Here is a 19388-nt window from a genome sequence, read left to right on the forward strand (position 1 = left end):
GGTGCCACTTCTGGGGTACCCTCCCTCCAAGGGATCACACACGTGTCTCTGCGGCGACTTCTTCTCAGCCAGCAGGATGCGGGTGGCGGAGTCCCGCTGGGTCAGAGCCATGGCTCGCCCCGATCTCGAAGCACAGGCTGGGTGCGGGCTCTTGGGACCAGCAGCAGTGTCCACGGAGGGCAGCGTGGTGAGAGGAGCTGGAAAGACACAGAGGAGAGGGCACCGGCTGGTTTGAGAGACAAGGAGGCTGGTGGAGAAATCTCACCACCCGAAGCACCACCAAGGGGAAGGGCTGCCCAGCGGTTCGGTTGCTACTCCGGGATGCCAGCTCTGCCACAGAGGCCCTGGGTGACCTCGAGTGAATCATTTAGATCTGTGCCTCAGTTTCCCATCTGTACAAACAGCACTGCCCTGCTCTCAGACACTGCGGGCCTGCAATCTACAGAGCCACCCAGCCGCTGCTCAGACAGGAAGAGATCGCCTGGAACAGACATTCTGCTTCCGTGAAATGGCCTGGCCAAATCCTGTGGCCAATGACTAACGCCTCAGAGGGAGGCGAACCTCGCCTTGGCCAGCACCGGGGGTCTTTATTGTATAACGGACCCCTCCAATGGCCCTGCGTGGTTGTTGCAGGTAGGGCTTCAAGCACAAGCAATCGTACTAACTCCCCATGCCCTCCACACACGGAGGCTCGACCTTCTGTATTCACGGCACTCTCCGGCTCGCTGCCTGGGCGATGGTCTTAGCCAGACATGGGCAAGGCTGGGCCGCAGACTCCCCCCCCCCAGCAAGAGGAAAACTCCCTTTCACAACTGGAGACCTCTCGAGGGGAAAGGCTAACTCCTCGGCTGAGAAATCAATTGTTCTGCAGCTCATCTACCGCACAGAGAGGGAAAAAAACCCAGCAGCCAATGCGCCCAAAGCCCTGAGGAGAAGAGTTTATTCTCTTTGTAATTCAACTCCAATATCGTTACAATTGACTTTTCCCTCCCACGCCCTCCTCGCTCTCCCATGGAGACGCCAATCTCTACCAGGAAACTGCGGCTCTAGCCGATGGCACCCGGAGCACAGAGGCAGGGAGCCTGCCCCGCACTGCGTCCCAGCTGGTGCTCGGCTCCACCAACCAAAGCCGACCCCTGGGAACATAAGGGCAGGACAAAGAGAGGGCAGCCCAGCAGGCAGGAGGATGGACTGAGAGGTGGGAGACCTGGGCTCTATCCCTGGCTCTGCCACTGATTCACTGTACAGCCTTGGGCAAGTCACTTCCCCAGTCCATGCCTCCGTTTCTCCTTATGTTTTGCCTGTGTAGATGGTCAGCTCTCCAGGGTATGTACAATAGTGCCCCCATACCTAAAATACAGAATCAAACACAAGGAAAGCAGGTTTCCCCTTTAGGATATTTTCCTAGCTCTTAAGAGACGTTACCCTGCCCTTTGGGACACAACTTCACAGTTTAACAGACCTTAACTGACACTCCCCTTTGTTTAGTTCCATCCCATCCCTCCTACGAGTTACACACCCCAAAGCACCCTCCCCTTCTTGGCGTTTGCACCCCTCCAAAGCCAGGCCCCATTAGGGGATCATCTTTCCCCCCCTTAAGTCAATCCCGTCAGCCCCTTAATCATTTCATTGGCAGCTTGGCTCCGAGTCCCATTTGTTCCGGCTGCTGACATCACCTGCTGGTGTTTTGCAAAGCCGTCAGGGAGCAGAGCTGGACAGAAGGGCAAAGAGCACTGACCGGGCATGCAGGAGACCTGGGCTAGGCACTTCACCCCACAGGCAGGAGATGAATAAACCTTCCCTGGCCTTGTTTATTTGGAGCACAAACACTTTGGGGGCGGGGACTGTCTCTCGCTACATGAACGGGCAGCACCTAGCACCTGGAGGCCTGTCTTAGTGGGTCTCATCGATGGGCTACTGTGATACCATTAAAACATACCATGGTTATTTGGGGTCCTGGAGCCCAGGGCACTAACCCCAGTGCCCTGGTCAGATTCCCGCGTGTCTAATTCCAAGCTGCCTCCTCAGTAAAAAGACAGAATCCTGCTTCCTCAAACAGTAACACGGGCTCACTGCCAGCCAGCCATGGGAAGCACGTGGTATCGCAGTGTGAATGCTCTGCACCAGTGCCCAGAGTTAACGTGGCATAAGAGTTTCCATTCTAAGCCCCCGTTCACACAGGCTGATCACTTTCTGAAACGTTCTCTCCCTCCCACACACGCACCTTGTAAGTTGTAACGTTCCAAGCTTAGGGCCCTGGATTCAACCCCTGCCTGGCCTCTGCATGGAAACAAGTCCCATTTGACTTGAGCTTTACACCCCTTGGACCCTTCGTCTTCTGCTTTCAGTTACCCAAGGTGAAAATCCAGAGGAACCCTTGGGAGTCGAAGGCACAGCTCTCAGAGGGCAGAATCTGGCGCAGCGGTGTACTCACTCAAAACGATTTTTTAAAATATCTGTGGGTTTCATCCTTTAACACACAGTGGCTCTGTTACAAAAGAAAAAAGTTTCACACACACCCCCTTTCCCCTCCGTCACAAAAAAATGTCAGGACTACCCTCCCCCATCTACCCATAGTGGTCACCCCCTGTTCTAACTTGTTGGGCCACCCAGGTTCAGACCCTGGGGTTTAACCCAATATTTCCCAAACTTTTGAAAACTGAGTCCTCCCCACGCACCAAACAAGGAAATGAAACCTATCACATCCAATTTGCAACACTCTCATGTCCCTCCTGAGGAACCACCAGCATAAATCTTCATACGGTCCTTTCTCACACATCACCAGTGACATCTGAGTCAGCCCCCACCGGAACAAAAAGAGGTTCGCACTTCTGAGCAATTGTTTCAGGCTCTCTGCAAATTCAGGCAGGCATTGCAGTATCGGTTACACTCAGTTCACACCTTGAAGGTTTCCCTCTGAAGTCTAAAAACTAGAGACTTACTTTAAAAAAAAGAAAAGAAAACAAAGTTGAGACCCTGGAGAACAACGGAGAGGTCTGTCCATACACCCCCAGAGTCTCCTTTGTGCCTCTCATTTTGGAAAACACTGGTTTAAGCAAAAGCCCTTTGTTATGTTATTACTATCATACAGACAATGCCTCCTGTTATTCCCTTCTTCCCCCACAACACACACACAGACAGGACAGCTGTCCCAACACCCTGCAAACCGCAATTGCGACGCTATGCTCACACTACACTGTGGAAGATCCATGCAAGCAGCCCACGATCTAACATATGTTCTTTGTCCTTATTGAGCTGACAAGCAAGACAAAGCTGCATAATTGCTCCCAGAAACAAAACATTTAAAATGAAAACAAAGTGAAAAATTCACAGACCCTGCCAAGAGATCTGTAAAGCACAAGACTGCAGAATCAGGCTGTAGATTTGTGGGAATCGGGAGTCGGGGGGAGCTCCTAGCTCTGCCTCTGACCGCATGCGTGATCTTGGGCAAATCACCTTAGACCTTGATTCTCAGATACGCTGAGCTAGCTGCAGTTAAGGGGAGCTGCGGGTGCTCAGTGCCTCTGAAAATCTGGCCCTGGGTCTCTCTGTGCCTCAGTTCCCCCTCTGCACAAACGGGGAGAACACTTTATTAGCGCACAGGTAGCATTAGGAGAGCAACCCCATTTATGTATGTGAGATGCTCAGATACTACAGAGACGGGGTGGGCACCATAGAAGAACTTAGACAGGCTTGGAGAGATTCCTGTTAACTCTCATCCGTTACTTTAAACCATATATTTGGAGAGGTGTGGATACCTAGTGGACAGAGCATTGGACTGGGAGTCAGGAGACCCAGGTTCTATTCCCAGCTCTGCAGGTGACTTTGGGCAAGTCACATCCCCCTCCCTGCCTCAGTTGCCCCATCTGCCTTTTGTCTCTTAAGACTCTAAGGCCTCTGGGGCAGTCTCTTGCTATGTGAATATACAGCACCTAGCGCAAGGGGGTCCTGATCTCTAGCGCTCCTATAATACAAAGGACATTTTTGCTCTATGTTAGCACCGTGCTTAGCACCCTCAGTACCCATCTCTCTCAGGTACGTATATGGCTCCCATTACCTAGTATCTCAGTGCCTCATGCTCTAACATAATGATCCTCCCCCACCCCTGTGAAGCAGGGCAGGGCCAGTATCCCCATTGTACAGAAGGGGAAGTGAGGCCCAGAGAGGCTACGGCCTTGCCCAAGTTACACAGGAAGTCTGTGGTGGCAGCGGGGCTCAAACCCAGATCAAGTCCCAGGCTAGCACCCGACCCAGTGGACCATCTTTCCTCTCCTGTGGCTTGTCGCACGCCTGCAATGCAAATCTCAAAATATTCAATCCCTTCATATCGATTCCTAGGAGTCCAGAGATCATCATCCAGCATTTGCATGAAAACCACCACCACTGAAGCTGAACCCACCAGATGAGCCCTCATCGCACAAGGAGATCGAACTGACATACAGTGCAGCTCCGCTCCTGAGCAGGGCAGTCATTCCACTACTCAATCTTCCCAGACCAGCCGCTGAGCATCTCCAATGGGGCCGTTCAGTGGAAAGGGGTTAGTCTGGGGGAAAGGATTATAACTGGATCGTCACCCAGTTGATCTTGCCTATAAAGGAAAGTTTTAAGGCCCCCCCCACCGCCTCCCCATTGCTGCTTCTTCAAAATCTGTCGCTCTGAAAATCCGTAAGGCTCTAGGGCTTAAACTCTCAGTGTTTAGTGTCTTTCATGGCATTTCTCAAGCCTCTCCCAAGCACGGGTATGGCATCTCCTTCCTAACATCCCAGCTTCACAGCAAAAGCCACTATGCCTGGGAACCTATTACTCCACGCTAAATGGCACCTGTGTTTTACCCATGTTCCCAGTTAGTACCAAGGCCCTGGGCCTAGACAATGCCCCAAATCGTGCAGTTAAGTCCCATCTCTACCAGAGACTTAAGAGCCAGATTTCAAGGGTGGGCAAACTTTTTGGACCGAGGGCCACATCGGGGTTGCGAAACTGTATGGAGGGCCAGGTAGGGAAGGCTGTGTCGCCCCAAACAGCCTGGTCCCTGCCCCCTCCCACTTCCCACCCCCTGACTGCCCCCCTCAGAACCCCCGACCCATCCAACCCCCCGCTCCCTGTCCCCTGACCGTCTCCTCCCAGGACCCCCTGCCCCTAAGCACCCCCCCCAGGACCCCACCCCCTATCCAACCCCCCCTGCACTCCCTGTCCCCTGACCCCTATCCACACCCCCACCCCCTGACAGGCCCCCCCGGTACTCCCATGCCTATCCAACCCCCCCTGTTCCCCATTCCCGACTGCCCCCCAGGAGTTCCTGCCCCTTATCCAACCCCTGCCCCGCTCCCCGCACCTTTACCACGCCGCTCGTAGCGGCAGGACTGGCAGCCACGCTGCCCAGCCGCAGCCAGCCGCGCTGCCCGCAAGGCGAGCTGAGGCTGCAGGGGTGAGGGGACAGCAGGGGAAGGGCTGGGGGCTAGCCTCGCCTCCCTGGCCGGGAGCTCAGGGGCTGGGCAGGACGGTCCCGCAGGCCGGATGTGGCCTGCGGGCCATAGTTTGCCCACCTCTGATCTAATCTGACCTCCTGCTTAACCCCGGCCATAACATTTCACCCAGTGACAGCTGCAGCCAACTCACGCCTTGTGGCCCCAGCTGGAGCATATCTGACATTCCTCCAAATGCCAGTAAAACTCTGCTTGTAACACAGCATCTCAGTAACAGCTCTATAAAGGGATGCTTGAGACTTTCAACGCAACATTTAGACTTGGGGGCAAGATAGTGCCACGGCAATCTAACACCAGTAGGAATTGTTTTAATCTGTTAGCTAGCATGTATTTGTAATATGTATTGCACATTACTTTACAGATAAATGCCAGCACATATTTGAATGGTCTTCTGCTTACTCTTATTCACTTATGCTAAGTATCCCAGAGCGTTTTGCAAAGCTGAAGTCAGCTTTGGAGCTAGCAAATATGAAATCTGTCAAACACACATTTGTTCTATATTTTAGGACAGGTACCGATCGACATGGGCAACTGGTTCAGAATGTAGCATTCAAAATGAAGATAAGAAAAATACAGAATAAACCACCAGTTAAGGAACTGTTACAAACTGGTGGGTTGGGTTCTAGTGATGTAACTTGCAAAACCATACTATAAATATAGCTAGTTTAAATGCACATTTCGGAAGCACGCCTTCTGAGTCAGGGGAACACGCTACATGATAAGAATTGCTTCCCAGGTGGAGGGTATGTCTGCTTTTTGTATTGTACTGTTTTATCTGGAGACAATCCGTTTGCCTACGTTTGGTGATATGGTCTCTTGAACATTTTTAATAATGAACCATGCATGTAATCAAAACAATTAGCTATGCTTTTAGTCAACATAGTTTGGGGAACCAGAGAGGAGCCAAGCATTAGTCAAACCAGTCTGGCACAGGGTCATGACCTGGCCATTTGGATTTGGGATAGGAATCTTGTAAAGATTGGACGCCCGCGGGTACGGGTCCTAAGTACACTTGTAGCAGGATAGCGCTACTTTGGCAAATAACTGGTTAATAAAGATTACAGAAAGCAAAAACTGCTTTCTGGGCATAAAGCCATGCCTTAAGAATACATAAAGATTGATTACAAGTGAAACATTCCTTTTTGGGGTCAAAGCAGCAGGGCTGACAACAGGATATAATTAAACAAGCACTAAGTCGTCTAACTACAACAGGCCAATATTTTCAAATACGTGTACCTAAAGCTAGGCTTCTCCATCTCTATTTTTGCACCCCAGTCCTGTAAATAATAATAATACCCAGCTCTTCTGCAGCGCTTTTCATCCACAGATCTCAAAGTGCTTTACAAAAGGGGTCAGTACCATTATCCCCAAGCTACAGATGGGGAAACTGAGACACAGGGAGGCGATGTGACTTCCCCAAGGTCACCCAGCAGGCCACTGGTAGGGCCAGGAACAGATTCTAAGTATTTCAAGTTCCCACTAAGCAACACAGCCCAATGGCAGCTGGCTTCAATGGGACTATTCACAGGGCATAAAATGAAGCACGTGCATAATTCTTTGCAGGATCAGGGTCTTAGGTAGCAAAATAAGTGGCCTGATTTCAGAGATACTGGACTCCCTTCAATTTCAATGGTAGGTTAAGGCTCTTATCTATGCATTCAAGGCCCCAATCCTGTAATTTACACGTGGACAGACCCCTGTCTTCGGCAGAGTGCCATGCAGATGAAGCAATCTGCCCGCAGGTTGTCAATTGCCGAACTAGGGTCTAAATAGGGATCTGGATACCTCATTTTAAGGCACCCGAGTTTGAAAATTAGACATTAAAATGTGGAAGAGTTTTTGCCTCAGACACTTTCCCTTTTTTGCAAATGATTTTGCTAGCCCATAAACCAGAAAAGCACCATTTATTAAAGGGGGGAAGAAACAAACCTCTCAACAGCCTAATAGATACAAACAAGTAAATAATGATAAATAAAAAAAAAGAAATGGGAGAAAGTCCCCAGGAAACATGCTTGCCGAGTGAAATATTTCAATAAAAATTAAAAAATCCATTGAGAAGAGTTTTGATTTAAGCATTCCCACTGCAGTGTCTGCACCCCAAACACTGCAGCATCGTGCTAGCACGAGAGCCAGAAAGCAAAAATCAGCTAGAAACAAAGGAGAAACTATTGTCCAAATTGACTAACATGCAAAAGAATAAAAAAGGGTAACAATCTAAAAGATGAAATGTAGATTAAATACTGTAAGTGGTTTATTCGTAAGAATTTGTTACTATTAATAACATTATATAAATTGGTTATATAATTTTTGGAAGGCAGAAGGATTGAGCAAGTCACTTCTCTCTGGCCTCAGTTTCCCCTCCCACCCTGTGTCTGCCTTATCTAACTTCTTCAAGTCTCTGATGCGTGCACGTACAGCATCCTAGTACAATGGGGCCAGTTCTCAGATAGGGCTTTGTATAACTGTAATACAAAAACAAACAACGACGACTTTAATCTGATTGTGTCCCTTTAAAGTTGGAGGGGAAACCACTTTCTGTGGCAAATCTCTATTTTCAATAGCTTAGAACTTGCTCCCCGGAAAAAATGATTTGGGGTCTGAAATTTCTCCTGCTTATTTTTACAATGACCTGGGCCATGGCCCTGCAAAACACTTAACACGTGAATAGCCCTGCAGAGGCCACCGAGGTGGAGAGCTACTAATACTTCTATTGTCCACTGTGTATGGCGGGGACTGCCCTTTTGCTCGGTCTTTGCACAGCCCCAGCACAGTGGGGTCCTGGGCCACGACCAAGGCTCCTGGGTGCTGGACAGTATAAACAACAACGAATAATAACACATGCGTGTAAGTGTTTGGATGAACGGGCACCTTATTTTGGAAGCTTTCGGCCATTTTTCAGTTATTCAAGCGCAGAGCTGGGGAGAGGATAGCAGAGCGGGTGATTAGATCAGTTAAGAAAGCGTAAGGCTGAGTTTAAGAGTGAGAATCTTCACGGCCCTCTGACCTCTGAAAAACCGCCTCTCTTTTCAGCCGCCGCACCGGATTCGTACACCCTGTGCTAAGGCCCTGTGGGAGGAACGCACCGTCTGCCTCATTTGCAAGGATCTGATTTAGGAACGATAGAGGCTGGGGGATTTGGGAACAGCCACCGGTACCAGCTTTACAGGCACCCGTTATTTTCCTTCACACTTCGGTACGGAAAGAAATAGTATCACATGGCCCATGACCCCACTGTGCAAGGCGCTGTACAAACCCAGAACAAAAAGGTGGTCCCTGCCCCCCCCCCCCCCCAAGGCTGACCATTTAAGGGTACATCTACACTAACACAGCACAGCTATACCAAAGATGCTTCCCACGTCGATGGAAGCGGGTTTTCCATCCTCTCCCAGAGGCGGTAGCTAGGTCAACAGAATAATTCTTCAAAATTCTGCACAGCCCTCAGCGATGTAGCTAGGCCGATCCAATTTGTAGGTGTAGCCCAGACCCAAGCAACACCGTTATCCACTTACACAGCACCTAAGTCCTAAGCAGCAGGCTGGAACCATTGCATGAACAAATGGAGCCCTATCGAATACACAACCTGGTGAAGAGCAGGGGGTGTTGGGGAGGGGACAGACGGTCCCAGACACTGTATGTGGCTTGGAAGAGCAGGGGAGGGGTCCCATGCGCTGTCTATGGCCCAGCAGAACTGGGAAGGGGGTCCCAGACACTGTACGTGACCTGGCAGAGCTGGGGAGGGGATCCCATACATTGTATGTGGCCCGGTGGAGCTGGGGAGGGGGCAGGGGATCCCATACATTGTATGTGGCCCGGTGGAGCTGGGGAGGGGGCAGGGGGTCCCATGCACAGTATGGGGCCTGGGAAGGGAAGGGATGAGGAGGTCCCAGACACTGTAGGTGGAGCAGAGAAGGGACCAGGGGTCCCATACATAGTACATGGCCCGGCGGGGCAGGGCCCGGGCACTGTGCGGGACCCGGGGGGGCAGGGAGGGGAAGGGGGTGGGGGGACCTGGGTGGGGCCGGGCACAGTGCGGGACCCAGGGGGGCAGGGAGGGGAAGGGGGTGGGGGGCCCGGGCACACTGCGGGACCCAGGGGGGCAGGGAAGGGGCAGGGAGGAGCCGGGCACGGTGCGGGACCCAGGGGGGCAGGGAAGGGAAGGGGGGGGGGCCCGGGCACGGTGCGGGACCCAGGGGGCAGGGAGGGGAAGGGGGGGGCCCAGGCACAGTGCGGGACCCAGGGGAGCAGGGAAGGGGGTTGCGGGGCCGGGCACGGTGCGGGACCCAGGGGGGCAGGGAGGGGAAGGGGGTTGGGGGGCCGGGCACGGGGCAGGACCCAGGGAGGGGAAGGGGGTTGGGGGGGCCGGGCACGGGGCGGGACCCGGGGGGCAGGGAGGGGAAGGGGCGGGGGGGGCCCGGGCACGGGGCGGGACCCGGGGGGGCAGGGAGGGGAAGGGGGCGGGGGGGCCGGGCACGGGGCGGGACCCGGGGGGCAAGGAGGGGAAGGGGGTGGGGGGGCACGGGGCGGGACCCGGGGGGGCAGGGAGGGGAAGGGGGCGGGGGGGCCGGGCACGGGGCGGGACCCGGGGGGCAGGGAGGGGAAGGGGGGGGCCCAGGCACAGTGCGGGACCCAGGGGAGCAGGGAAGGGGGTTGCGGGGCCGGGCACGGTGCGGGACCCAGGGGGGCAGGGAGGGGAAGGGGGTTGGGGGGCCGGGCACGGGGCAGGACCCAGGGAGGGGAAGGGGGTTGGGGGGGCCGGGCACGGGGCGGGACCCGGGGGGCAGGGAGGGGAAGGGGCGGGGGGGGCCCGGGCACGGGGCGGGACCCGGGGGGGCAGGGAGGGGAAGGGGGCGGGGGGGCCGGGCACGGGGCGGGACCCGGGGGGCAAGGAGGGGAAGGGGGTGGGGGGGCACGGGGCGGGACCCGGGGGGGCAGGGAGGGGAAGGGGAAGGGGGGGCCGGGCACGGGGCGGGACCCGGGGGGGGCAGGGAGGGGAAGGGGGTTGGGGGGCCCGGGTACGGGTACGGGGCGGGACCCGGGGGGCAGGGAGGGGAAGGGGCGGGGGGGGCCCGGGCACGGGGCGGGACCCGGGGGGCAGGGAGGGGAAGGGGCGGGGGGGGCCCGGGCACGGGGCGGGACCCGGGGGGCAAGGAGGGGAAGGGGGTGGGGGGGCCCGGGTACGGGTACGGGGCGGGACCCGGGGGGCAGGGAGGGGAAGGGGGTTTGGGGGCCCGGGTACGGGTACGGGGCGGGACCCGGGGGGCAGGGAGGGGAAGGGGGTTGGGGGGCCCGGGTACGGGTACGGGGCGGGACCCGGGGGGCAGGGAGGGGAAGGGGCGGGGGGGGCCCGGGCACGGGGCGGGACCCGGGGGGGCAGGGAGGGGAAGGGGGTTGGGGAGCCGGGCACGGTGCGGGACCCAGGGGGGCAGGGAGGGGAAGGGGGTTGGGGGGCCGGGCACGGTGCGGGACCCAGGGAGGGGAAGGGGGTTGGGGGGCCGGGCACGGTGCGGGACCCAGGGAGGGGAAGGGGGTTGGGGGGCCGGGCACGGGGCGGGACCCGGGGAGGGGAAAGGGGTGGGGGGGCCCGGGCACGGGGCGGGACCCGGGGGGGCAGGGAGGGGAAGGGGGTTGGGGGGCCCGGGTACGGGTACGGGGCGGGACCCGGGGGGCAGGGAGGGGAAGGGGCGGGGGGGGCCCGGGCACGGGGCGGGACCCGGGGGGGCAGGGAGGGGAAGGGGGTTGGGGAGCCGGGCACGGTGCGGGACCCAGGGGGGCAGGGAGGGGAAGGGGGTTGGGGGGCCGGGCACGGTGCGGGACCCAGGGAGGGGAAGGGGGTTGGGGGGCCGGGCACGGTGCGGGACCCAGGGAGGGGAAGGGGGTTGGGGGGCCGGGCACGGGGCGGGACCCGGGGAGGGGAAAGGGGTGGGGGGGCCCGGGCACGGGGCGGGACCCGGGGGGGGCAGGGAGGGGAAGGGGGTTGGGGGGCCCGGGTACGGGGCGGGACCCGGGGGGCAGGGAGGGGAAGGGGCGGGGGGGGCCCGGGCACGGGGCGGGACCCGGGGGGGTCCGGGGCATGTTTCCCCGCGGGCAGGGTCCCCCCCCGGCCCGCGCTCACCCCGCCGCCGCCGCCTCCCCCCACGTGCGCGGCCGGCAGAGCTCGCCCGAGAGCCGCCGCCGCCGCCCGGCCCGGCCCGGATCCCCGAGCCCGGGGCGCGTTTCCCCTGCCGCGGGGCGCCTCGGGCCTGTCCCGTCACGGGGGCGTCTGGGCGGGAGCTGGGTGATGGGGGGGGGGGGCGAAATATATTCAACAGGCCTCGCGTTCCCCCCCTTCGTCTCTTTTCATCCCCCCATCGCCAGGAGAAGGGGGGGTTCCCTCCTGGTCTGCAGGAAGGGATTGTATATTGGGGGGGGGGGGGGGCGTTGCCTGGATGGGGCAAGAAATTTGGCCCTTTACCTGCCCGAAATTTACCTGCCTCAGTTTCCCCCACCGAGGGGCGACACCATTGTAAAGGGTGTTTTCACCTCCTCTCCTGGGCGGAGATCCTTAAGAGGTCGCAGCCTCCACTGATTTCACTGTTCGGAGCCTGAAGGCCTTGAAGGATTTGGGCCTTGGTTGCACGTTACAGATCTCGGGGAACAGGCTGCAGTGGTGGGGCTGTGAAGGCGGAGATTTCCAAGGAGCCCCATTAAAAGGAAGACTCGAAGGTGCCCGTCCTACAAACAATTTCACAGGTGCAGTCCATACTAATAAACAATACTGATCGGCGAGGGTAACTTTCATTCCAGGCACTCAAAGGCCTTTACAAACGTTAATTAAGCTTAATATGATTTGCATTACAATAGGGCCGAGAGCCCCATCAGAGATAAGTTTCAGAGGAGCAGCCCTGTTAGTCTGTATTCGCAAAAAGAAAGAGGACTTGTGGCACCTTAGAGACTAACCAATTTATTTGAGCATAAGCTTTCGTGAGCTACAGCTCACTTCATCGGATGTCCTTTTCTTTTATCAGAGATAAAGGCTCTGTTCTTCTAAGCGTGATATCAATATTTATTCACAAGCCAATCCCTGTCCCAGAGAATGTACAAGCTAGTTTTGCAATATTCCCCAAAGTACAATACTGCAGTGAAATCTGCACTAAGAACATGAAAACGGCCACAATGGATCAAACTCTAGGTCCATCTAGCCCAGTGTCCTGTCTTCCAACAGTGGCCAATGCCAGGTGCTTCAGAGGGAATGAACAGAACAGGGCATCAAGTGATCCACCCACTCTCGAAATTTCCCAGCTTCTGGCAAACAGAGCTAACTTTAGAAATCACCCTCTGTAAAGCAGTTAATGTACTTTATTAAGGAAGAAGTCTCTGTCTCCATCTCAAACGTCACTGAAACAAATTCTGCTTTGATGAAACAGCATCTTTCAACCAACTCAGCTTCTCTTCCTGTACCCAACCAGGGCCCGATACAACACACTAAAACTCTTAGAAGCAGTGACAGACTTGTGCAATGGTACCTTTTCGATCATCAATATTTTGGCTTCTTTCAGTTTGTTTGGCCCAGACAACAAGCAATTAGAGAAAAGCACAGCTCAAATGCTGTTCATAGACTATTAGGGTTGGAAGAGACCTCAGGAGCTCATCTAGTCCAGTGGCCTCCAAACTGGGGTGTGAGATGATCCTAGGGGGTGCATGGCAGCAGGAGCGCTGCTGGATGGCACTCCGCCGTTTTTTTCCTTTGGTGGCAGCTCTGCACGTCCATGGCTGGTGTTCCCCGCCGGTGGCTCGCCTGCGATAGGTCTTCTGTTCTTCTTCCGTCGGCGGCATGTCTGTGGCAGGTCGTCCGGTCTTCACCCTGTGGGTGCGCGAGCCAAAAAGTTTGGAGACCACTGATCTAGTCCAACTCCCTGCTCAAAGCAGAGCCAACCCCAACTAAATCATCCCAGCCAGGGCTTTGTCAATAAAAATGGCCTTTTGGGTTTTCTGGATTTTTTTGACTGATACAAGCACAAAAAATAATCATTGGGAACTCCCAAAGACATCAGCACGGGTTGGTTTGTTAGTTTTTACTGATAACAAGCGCAAAAAACGAATAGTTCCGAACACATCCATACGTTTTGCCGTCAGCATAAAAATAGCCCAAACTATTTGTTGTTGGGGTTGGGGGGTTTTTTGCCCAAAATGTGCTGGTTTTCAGGAGAAAAGCACAACGCAGTGACTTTCTATGCCAAGTTTCAAAGTGGAACAAATTATTATGGCAGAGTTAAAGACGTCTGAAAACAGGATATTTTAAGCGCTGCTGTGGTCTTGACTGCAGCGCCGCCAGCAGGCTGGCGTGAGGATAAATACTCTGAGCATTTGCGCTGACAGGAAGAGTTCTTCATTTTCAGAGGCGGTGAAATGGTGCGGAAAAGTAAATGGAGGAGAACAGCACGTGCCGGTTTGACGTATAGCAAAGGTGGACCCCGCTGCACCAGTCTAGCGGTAATGGGGAGAGGAGAGAAGCAAGAGTGGGTCGTGAACGCACAGAAGGAACACCCAGCAGAAAAGGTCCAGGCTAGAAGGATCTGCAGGCAGGGCTGGATTTAGGGGCAAGCGACCGCCTGTAAGTTATTCAAAAGTTTAACAAATGAAGATGCTCCTCACCTGGGCACCATTTGGTCTAGAGCTGGCCGCGCTGGCAGGAGATCTGATTCTGCTCTCATGGAAGATGGTATTTCCCCCAGCACAGAGCCTATATACACCACTAATATCCCATTTAATCACCGGCCAACAGAGCCAAGGTCACATGGTAAGTCAGTGGCAGAGTAGGTCTCCGGCCGCCCCGTTCCACTCACCTTCCTCGGCTCACGCTGCCTCTCTAATACGCTTGTCATCTAGCATACCGGCTTGAGTGGGGCACAGATTCACTGCGGGCCTTTTGCACAGAGGGTGAACTGCACCATGCAACACTATGGACTTTGGGAGTCATTTCTGATGCGCCCCAGCGTGAGCGAGTGCAGAATCTGACCCCCAGTGCTATCAGCTGGATTGGTCACTGAAAGGTACGACGCAAGCCAGATGGTGGGCTTGGTGGACCCAGAGGATGTTTGACGGTTGAAGCCTGACCCTGCAGCATAGCTGATTTTGGGATTGGTGATGGACCTTTGGGGAAGCCAGGACAGCTCTTGAGGGGGACCAAGGATGGCAAACGGAGAGGCTGTGTGATCACAGGAACAAGGATGGGGGCTTGGCCCCAGGACATCTATTCCTGGCTCTGCCACTGTTCTGCTGCATGGTCTTGGGCAAGTCACATCCTCGCTCTGTGCCTCAGTTTCCCCAGCAGTAGAAGGGGCTCATGATTCTCACCCAGGGCCCCTATTCTGCTGCGAGATTCAAATAAATTCCACTGGCTTCAAGAGAAAGAACACGCCGAGAGTCCAGTTGGGCTTAAAACAGGAACTAACAGCACCTTGCACTGGGAGACAGAAGGCCCCAGAACCTGCCCCTGTCACTTTCCAACACCCCACCCCAGCCAATGCAGGGAGACGTATTGAGAAACCACCTCATGGGCTCCTCACCGGAGTGGCCTGCCCGCTGCCTGGCTTACAGGCCACTGACGTCAATGGGAGTCTCCTCTGTCTGGCTCATACCCAAGTGCTAGGCCCAGCTCATCAGTACCACGCAGAGCATCGCTAGGAGAGGGGGACGTTGGGATGCGACAGGGGACGCTCCCTCCCGGTGGAGAGCTGAGTGTGCTGGCTCCAGAGTGACTCTCGCCCCAGCTGGCTGAGGGGGCAAGCGGGACAAGCCCTGCCTGGCTGAGCAGCCACTTCAGCTTGCAAGGGCGCACACTGGGGAAAGTGCACTAGCCTGCCCGCACACTACACGGCGACTGTTCCGTAGTCCGCTCGGAGCTGTACGTCAAAGGCCCTTTTCCACCCCAGCTTACCGCACACTAAGTCTGTGTAGTCAAGCCCTTCGTCACCCCCCAGACCAGCTCCCTGGGGTGCCCCTCACTGGCTGCTCCGGGGTTAGTTACAGTGACAGGCCAGTGTTTAACAAGGAGGCCTTGGTCCTCGCATGAAGGGAACTGAATGTCCAGAGGCAAGTGCTGTGTGTCTCTCTCTTTTTCTTCTCTCCATCCCCCCCTTCTTTCAGCGCTTTCTTTCTGCATGTGACAATCCCAGCGTCACCCCATGTCTCTCTCTCCTGCCCTCACGACGCTCCCTCTCCATGGTTTATTCAGGAAGATCCTTCACACGGCATCCGTTTCCAGCAGTTTTGCAGTCCCCCGGGGTCAGAGCCCTGCACTCAGGCTGGGAGCATCCCCTTTGCTCCAATTCTCAAGCATTCCGATACGTTTCTCCAGGGCACAATCATTTCTCGAGTGCAGCATTGCTCTCTGCAAGTCTGATCCGGCCGTTCGTTCCCCATGCTCCTGGCGCTAACCCGTGCCACTCCACAATGTCGATGCGGATGTCTGTCTTACTAATTCCATCCTCGTCGCTCCTCAGTTAATTTTTCCCCCAGTGAATATCATTCATGCAGCCGCCCAGCTGGAAAATGACACGGCTCCTTCCCTCCCAAGAGCTCAAAGTACTTTACAAAGAATCAGTAGATGAGTCTCCTAAACCCGACCTGGGTTTTTACACCAGGGAAACCGAGGCATGGAGAGGCTAAGGGTAGAACTGGTCGAAAATGTCCTGTCCAAAACCAGTTTTCATCACGATGGAACGTGGCTTTTTGGACAAAATGGACATTTTTATGGAAAATGATTTTGTCAAATTTGGGGCGGGGGTCATCTAAATGTTCTGGGGTTTAAGCTAAGAATGGGGGGGCTTTTCGGACAAAATCTTGAAACATTTCAAAAAAATTAGAGGAAAATGAAAAAACATTCATTTTTGTTGCACTTTTTCGGGGGCGGGGATCCCGATGAGCTCTAGTTAACAGCCCATTTCCAGAAGCCTTCAGCAGAGTCCCAGTGGTGTGACACAGGGAAGAAGTGCGCACAGGAGTTAGGGGGGCTCACAGGTGTAGCTCCCCACTCCGTCTCTGGGAGCTGCGGCCTAGGGAGCACTGTCACGGCGCCCAGACAATCCCAGAGGTGTGCTCGCTGGAGTGCTAGATATTAATTAGTTCAGAGAGGCAGAGCCTCTTCCAAGTTTGTTAATTTCTGGATCCAGGCGCTGGCCTGGAGCTCTCGAGCTACTGACTCAGAAAATAGGAAAGCACTAATCCGATCATTAAAAGGCTTCGCTGGACTTGATTAAATGTAAGCCCAAACCTCTCTATAATACCTGGGCTGAGAACTCAGGTGTTGGTTCCAGGTGAGCAGTTTCTCAGAGACGAGGTCATTTCCTTTTTCCTGTCTGTAGTGCTCAGTGGCTGTTTGCAGGGCATTCTCTCAGCTAAAGGAGACCTGCTCTGGGAAAAGAACATCGGGCTTCTGCCCTATTTTGTTCCAGGCCTGAAATAGTTGAGTATTTGTTTCTATCACTGTAGCACCCCAAGGCACCAGTCAGGATTGGGGCCGCACCGTGCTAGGCACTGTACACACTTGTAAAGCAAAGAGAGCCTCTGCTCCAAAGAGTTTACGAACTTCCTGCTTGCTTTTGTCTGATCTTCGAGAAATAGCAAGTTCCACCATGTCTATTTTTGCCAGGGAGAAATCTCTCTCAGCCCTCCAATCAAGCAGTTGGGATGGCAAATCTTGCACCAAGAGATCTTTCCTCCTCACTGTTTATCAACCATTTGAGTTAAATAATGCTTACCCAAAAGACAGAGTTTCAATAAGCCTGATTGGACCTCCAAAAAAAAACCCCACCTTTCCCTCCCAAATTCGGGTTTTTGATGTCAAACCCAGCTGCCCAGAGATCCTTCCAGGAAAGGGGATAAAATATGATTTTCTGACGTTGAAAGACAAGCCAATTATTATTATTTTTAAAACACCTTTTAGGTCTTCTTTAAGCATTGTAAAATCACAGTTTTATTTTACTGTGCAGGTCCCTTTCAATTCTGAAGCAGTTTGATGAAATTTTAAATAGCAACAACGTTAACCATTTCAGCACTGGTCAGTTTTTGCAAAAACACCCCAGTTTGGGATTGTGGGGGGAGTTTGAAAGGCAATCCCTTCTTTATTCCATCCCTGGTTATACCTTTTAGTCTTTTACTCCAACAGAGCTGCATGGGTGAAACTCACTAAATGACCTTGAGCTCACCTTTCTGGGTCTCAGTTTCCCCAGGAGAAGTGATCCAGTGGTTAGCGCATTAGGCTGCCATAGAGTCCCTGTGTGACCTCAGTTCCCCCATCTGTACAATGGGGATAACAGCACAGCCCTCGCTTACAGGGGTGTTGAGAGGATAAATACATTAAAGATGGTGAGGTGTTCAAATGTTACAGTGACAGGAGCCATGTAAGATTTGTCTCATCTGATGATACTCACTAGCTCACGAGAGAGGTGTTAATAATCTTTGAGATCCACTTCACTCCTATCTAAAAATGGTCATCAGTGGATCTCAAAGAGCTTTACAAAGCAATATCATTTTACAGATGGGGAAACTGAGTCACAGAGAATGACTTGCGGCCAGTGGCAGAGTCAGGATTTGAACCCAGATCTCACCAGATTGGTTGGAGGGGCTGTGAGGCAGAATTAACTAATATTTGCTAATCACACGCAGATACTTGGATGGGAGGCAAATGTTCTTAATAACCTTATAACCAGCTCTCACAGAAGGATCTTCACCGAGCAGGGAAAGGCAGAACAAGAACCAACAGCTGGAAGTTGAATCCAGACAACTTCAAATTACAACTAAGGTGCCAATTTTCAACAGTGAGGGTGATTAGCCAGTAAAGCCGTGGATTCTCCATCTCTGTTTTCACATGAAGAGTGGATGGCTTTCTGGAAGCTAGGCTTGATTCAGACACAGGTCACTGGGCTCAGTCCAGGGGCAACGGGCTGAAATGCTCTGGCCTGTGATATGCAGGAGGTCCCTTCTAGCCTTAAAACCTGTGAATTAAAATCTATGAACCTCACCTCCCTATGTCCACCACCACAAAACCAAATGCACTCTGCTTTGCCTTCTAGGTACCGCTGCTCAATATATTGGAAAGGAGAAAGAAGCCACTCAACATGGCAGGGAAAAACAACTCCAAAATAGCAGCCATCGACCGCATGTTCTCTCCGATAATAACCCCAAGAATCAATGAGCAACAAGAGCTTTTGAAGCTCCTAGAGCAGCGGCTCTGCGTTCGATCCCTCTCTGGAAGGATAAAGAACGGCCCCGACAGGACTCTGGAGACATGATAGATGCCTAGAGCTGTGCTACTCAAAGTGGTGGTCCGTGGACCGGTTCTGGTCCACGAGCCATCGGCTGCCGGTCTGCGCGCACATCGGGGGAAAAAATTGCCAGTCCCCCACATCAGAGAGCTTGAGAAGCACTGGCCTAGAGTATAGCCACTCGCAGGGCCTTTAAAAGTAAATAAAATGTGCTCAAGAGCTTGGAGAATCCAAAGACAAACATACCCATCCGGGGGCAGATTCTGATCTCACATATGCCAGTGGAAATCCAGAGTAACTCCACTGACATCAATGGCGTTAACTCTGGATTTACACGGGGGTCGATGAGATGCTAATCAGGCCCATATACAACACTTTGTGCACCAGGGTTGAAGGGGTGCCTAGAGTTCTGCAGCAGGGTGGTGGGACTAGGTGCTCAAGGTGCCAGATCCATCGTTAGGTACCTAATTAAGCAGCCAATGAACTCAACGGCATAGGTAGTTGCTCAGCACCTCTGCAATTTAGGCCCCCAGTTGGCTCCAATTAGGAATCCTGAAATTAAGGCACCCAAAATCAGAGGGTGCTTTCGAAAACGTGGGTTTGACTCGCGCAGGGTCTGGCAACAAGCAATCCAGCTGTCCTGGCCCTCACCCAGTCCACT

At 54.2% G+C, this 19388-nt stretch overlaps 1 protein-coding gene across 6 annotated transcripts in view; it reads right to left on the reverse strand.

The window, feature by feature from the left end:
- Nucleotides 1-19388, reverse strand: part of LOC125626540 (glycerol-3-phosphate acyltransferase 2, mitochondrial) — a 139566-nt gene that overhangs the window by 31773 nt on the left and 88405 nt on the right. For 4 of the 6 annotated variants that reach the window (XR_012666115.1, XM_075123404.1, XM_048829616.2 and 1 more), the window contains one exon: nt 43-197. Coding sequence is in view for 5 of the 6 variants with exons in the window: in XM_075123404.1 (XP_074979505.1) it covers nt 43-197 (155 nt within the window). In the remaining variant the exon portion in view is untranslated. Of the gene's footprint in view, nt 1-42; nt 198-2224; nt 2323-11949; nt 12113-19388 lie in introns of those variants that run through there. The other 2 variants (XM_075123403.1, XM_075123405.1) reach the window with 2 other exon arrangements.

The sequence above is a fragment of the Caretta caretta genome, chromosome 26 (assembly GCF_965140235.1).
Source record: "Caretta caretta isolate rCarCar2 chromosome 26, rCarCar1.hap1, whole genome shotgun sequence".
Taxonomy (NCBI): Eukaryota; Metazoa; Chordata; order Testudines; family Cheloniidae; genus Caretta; species Caretta caretta.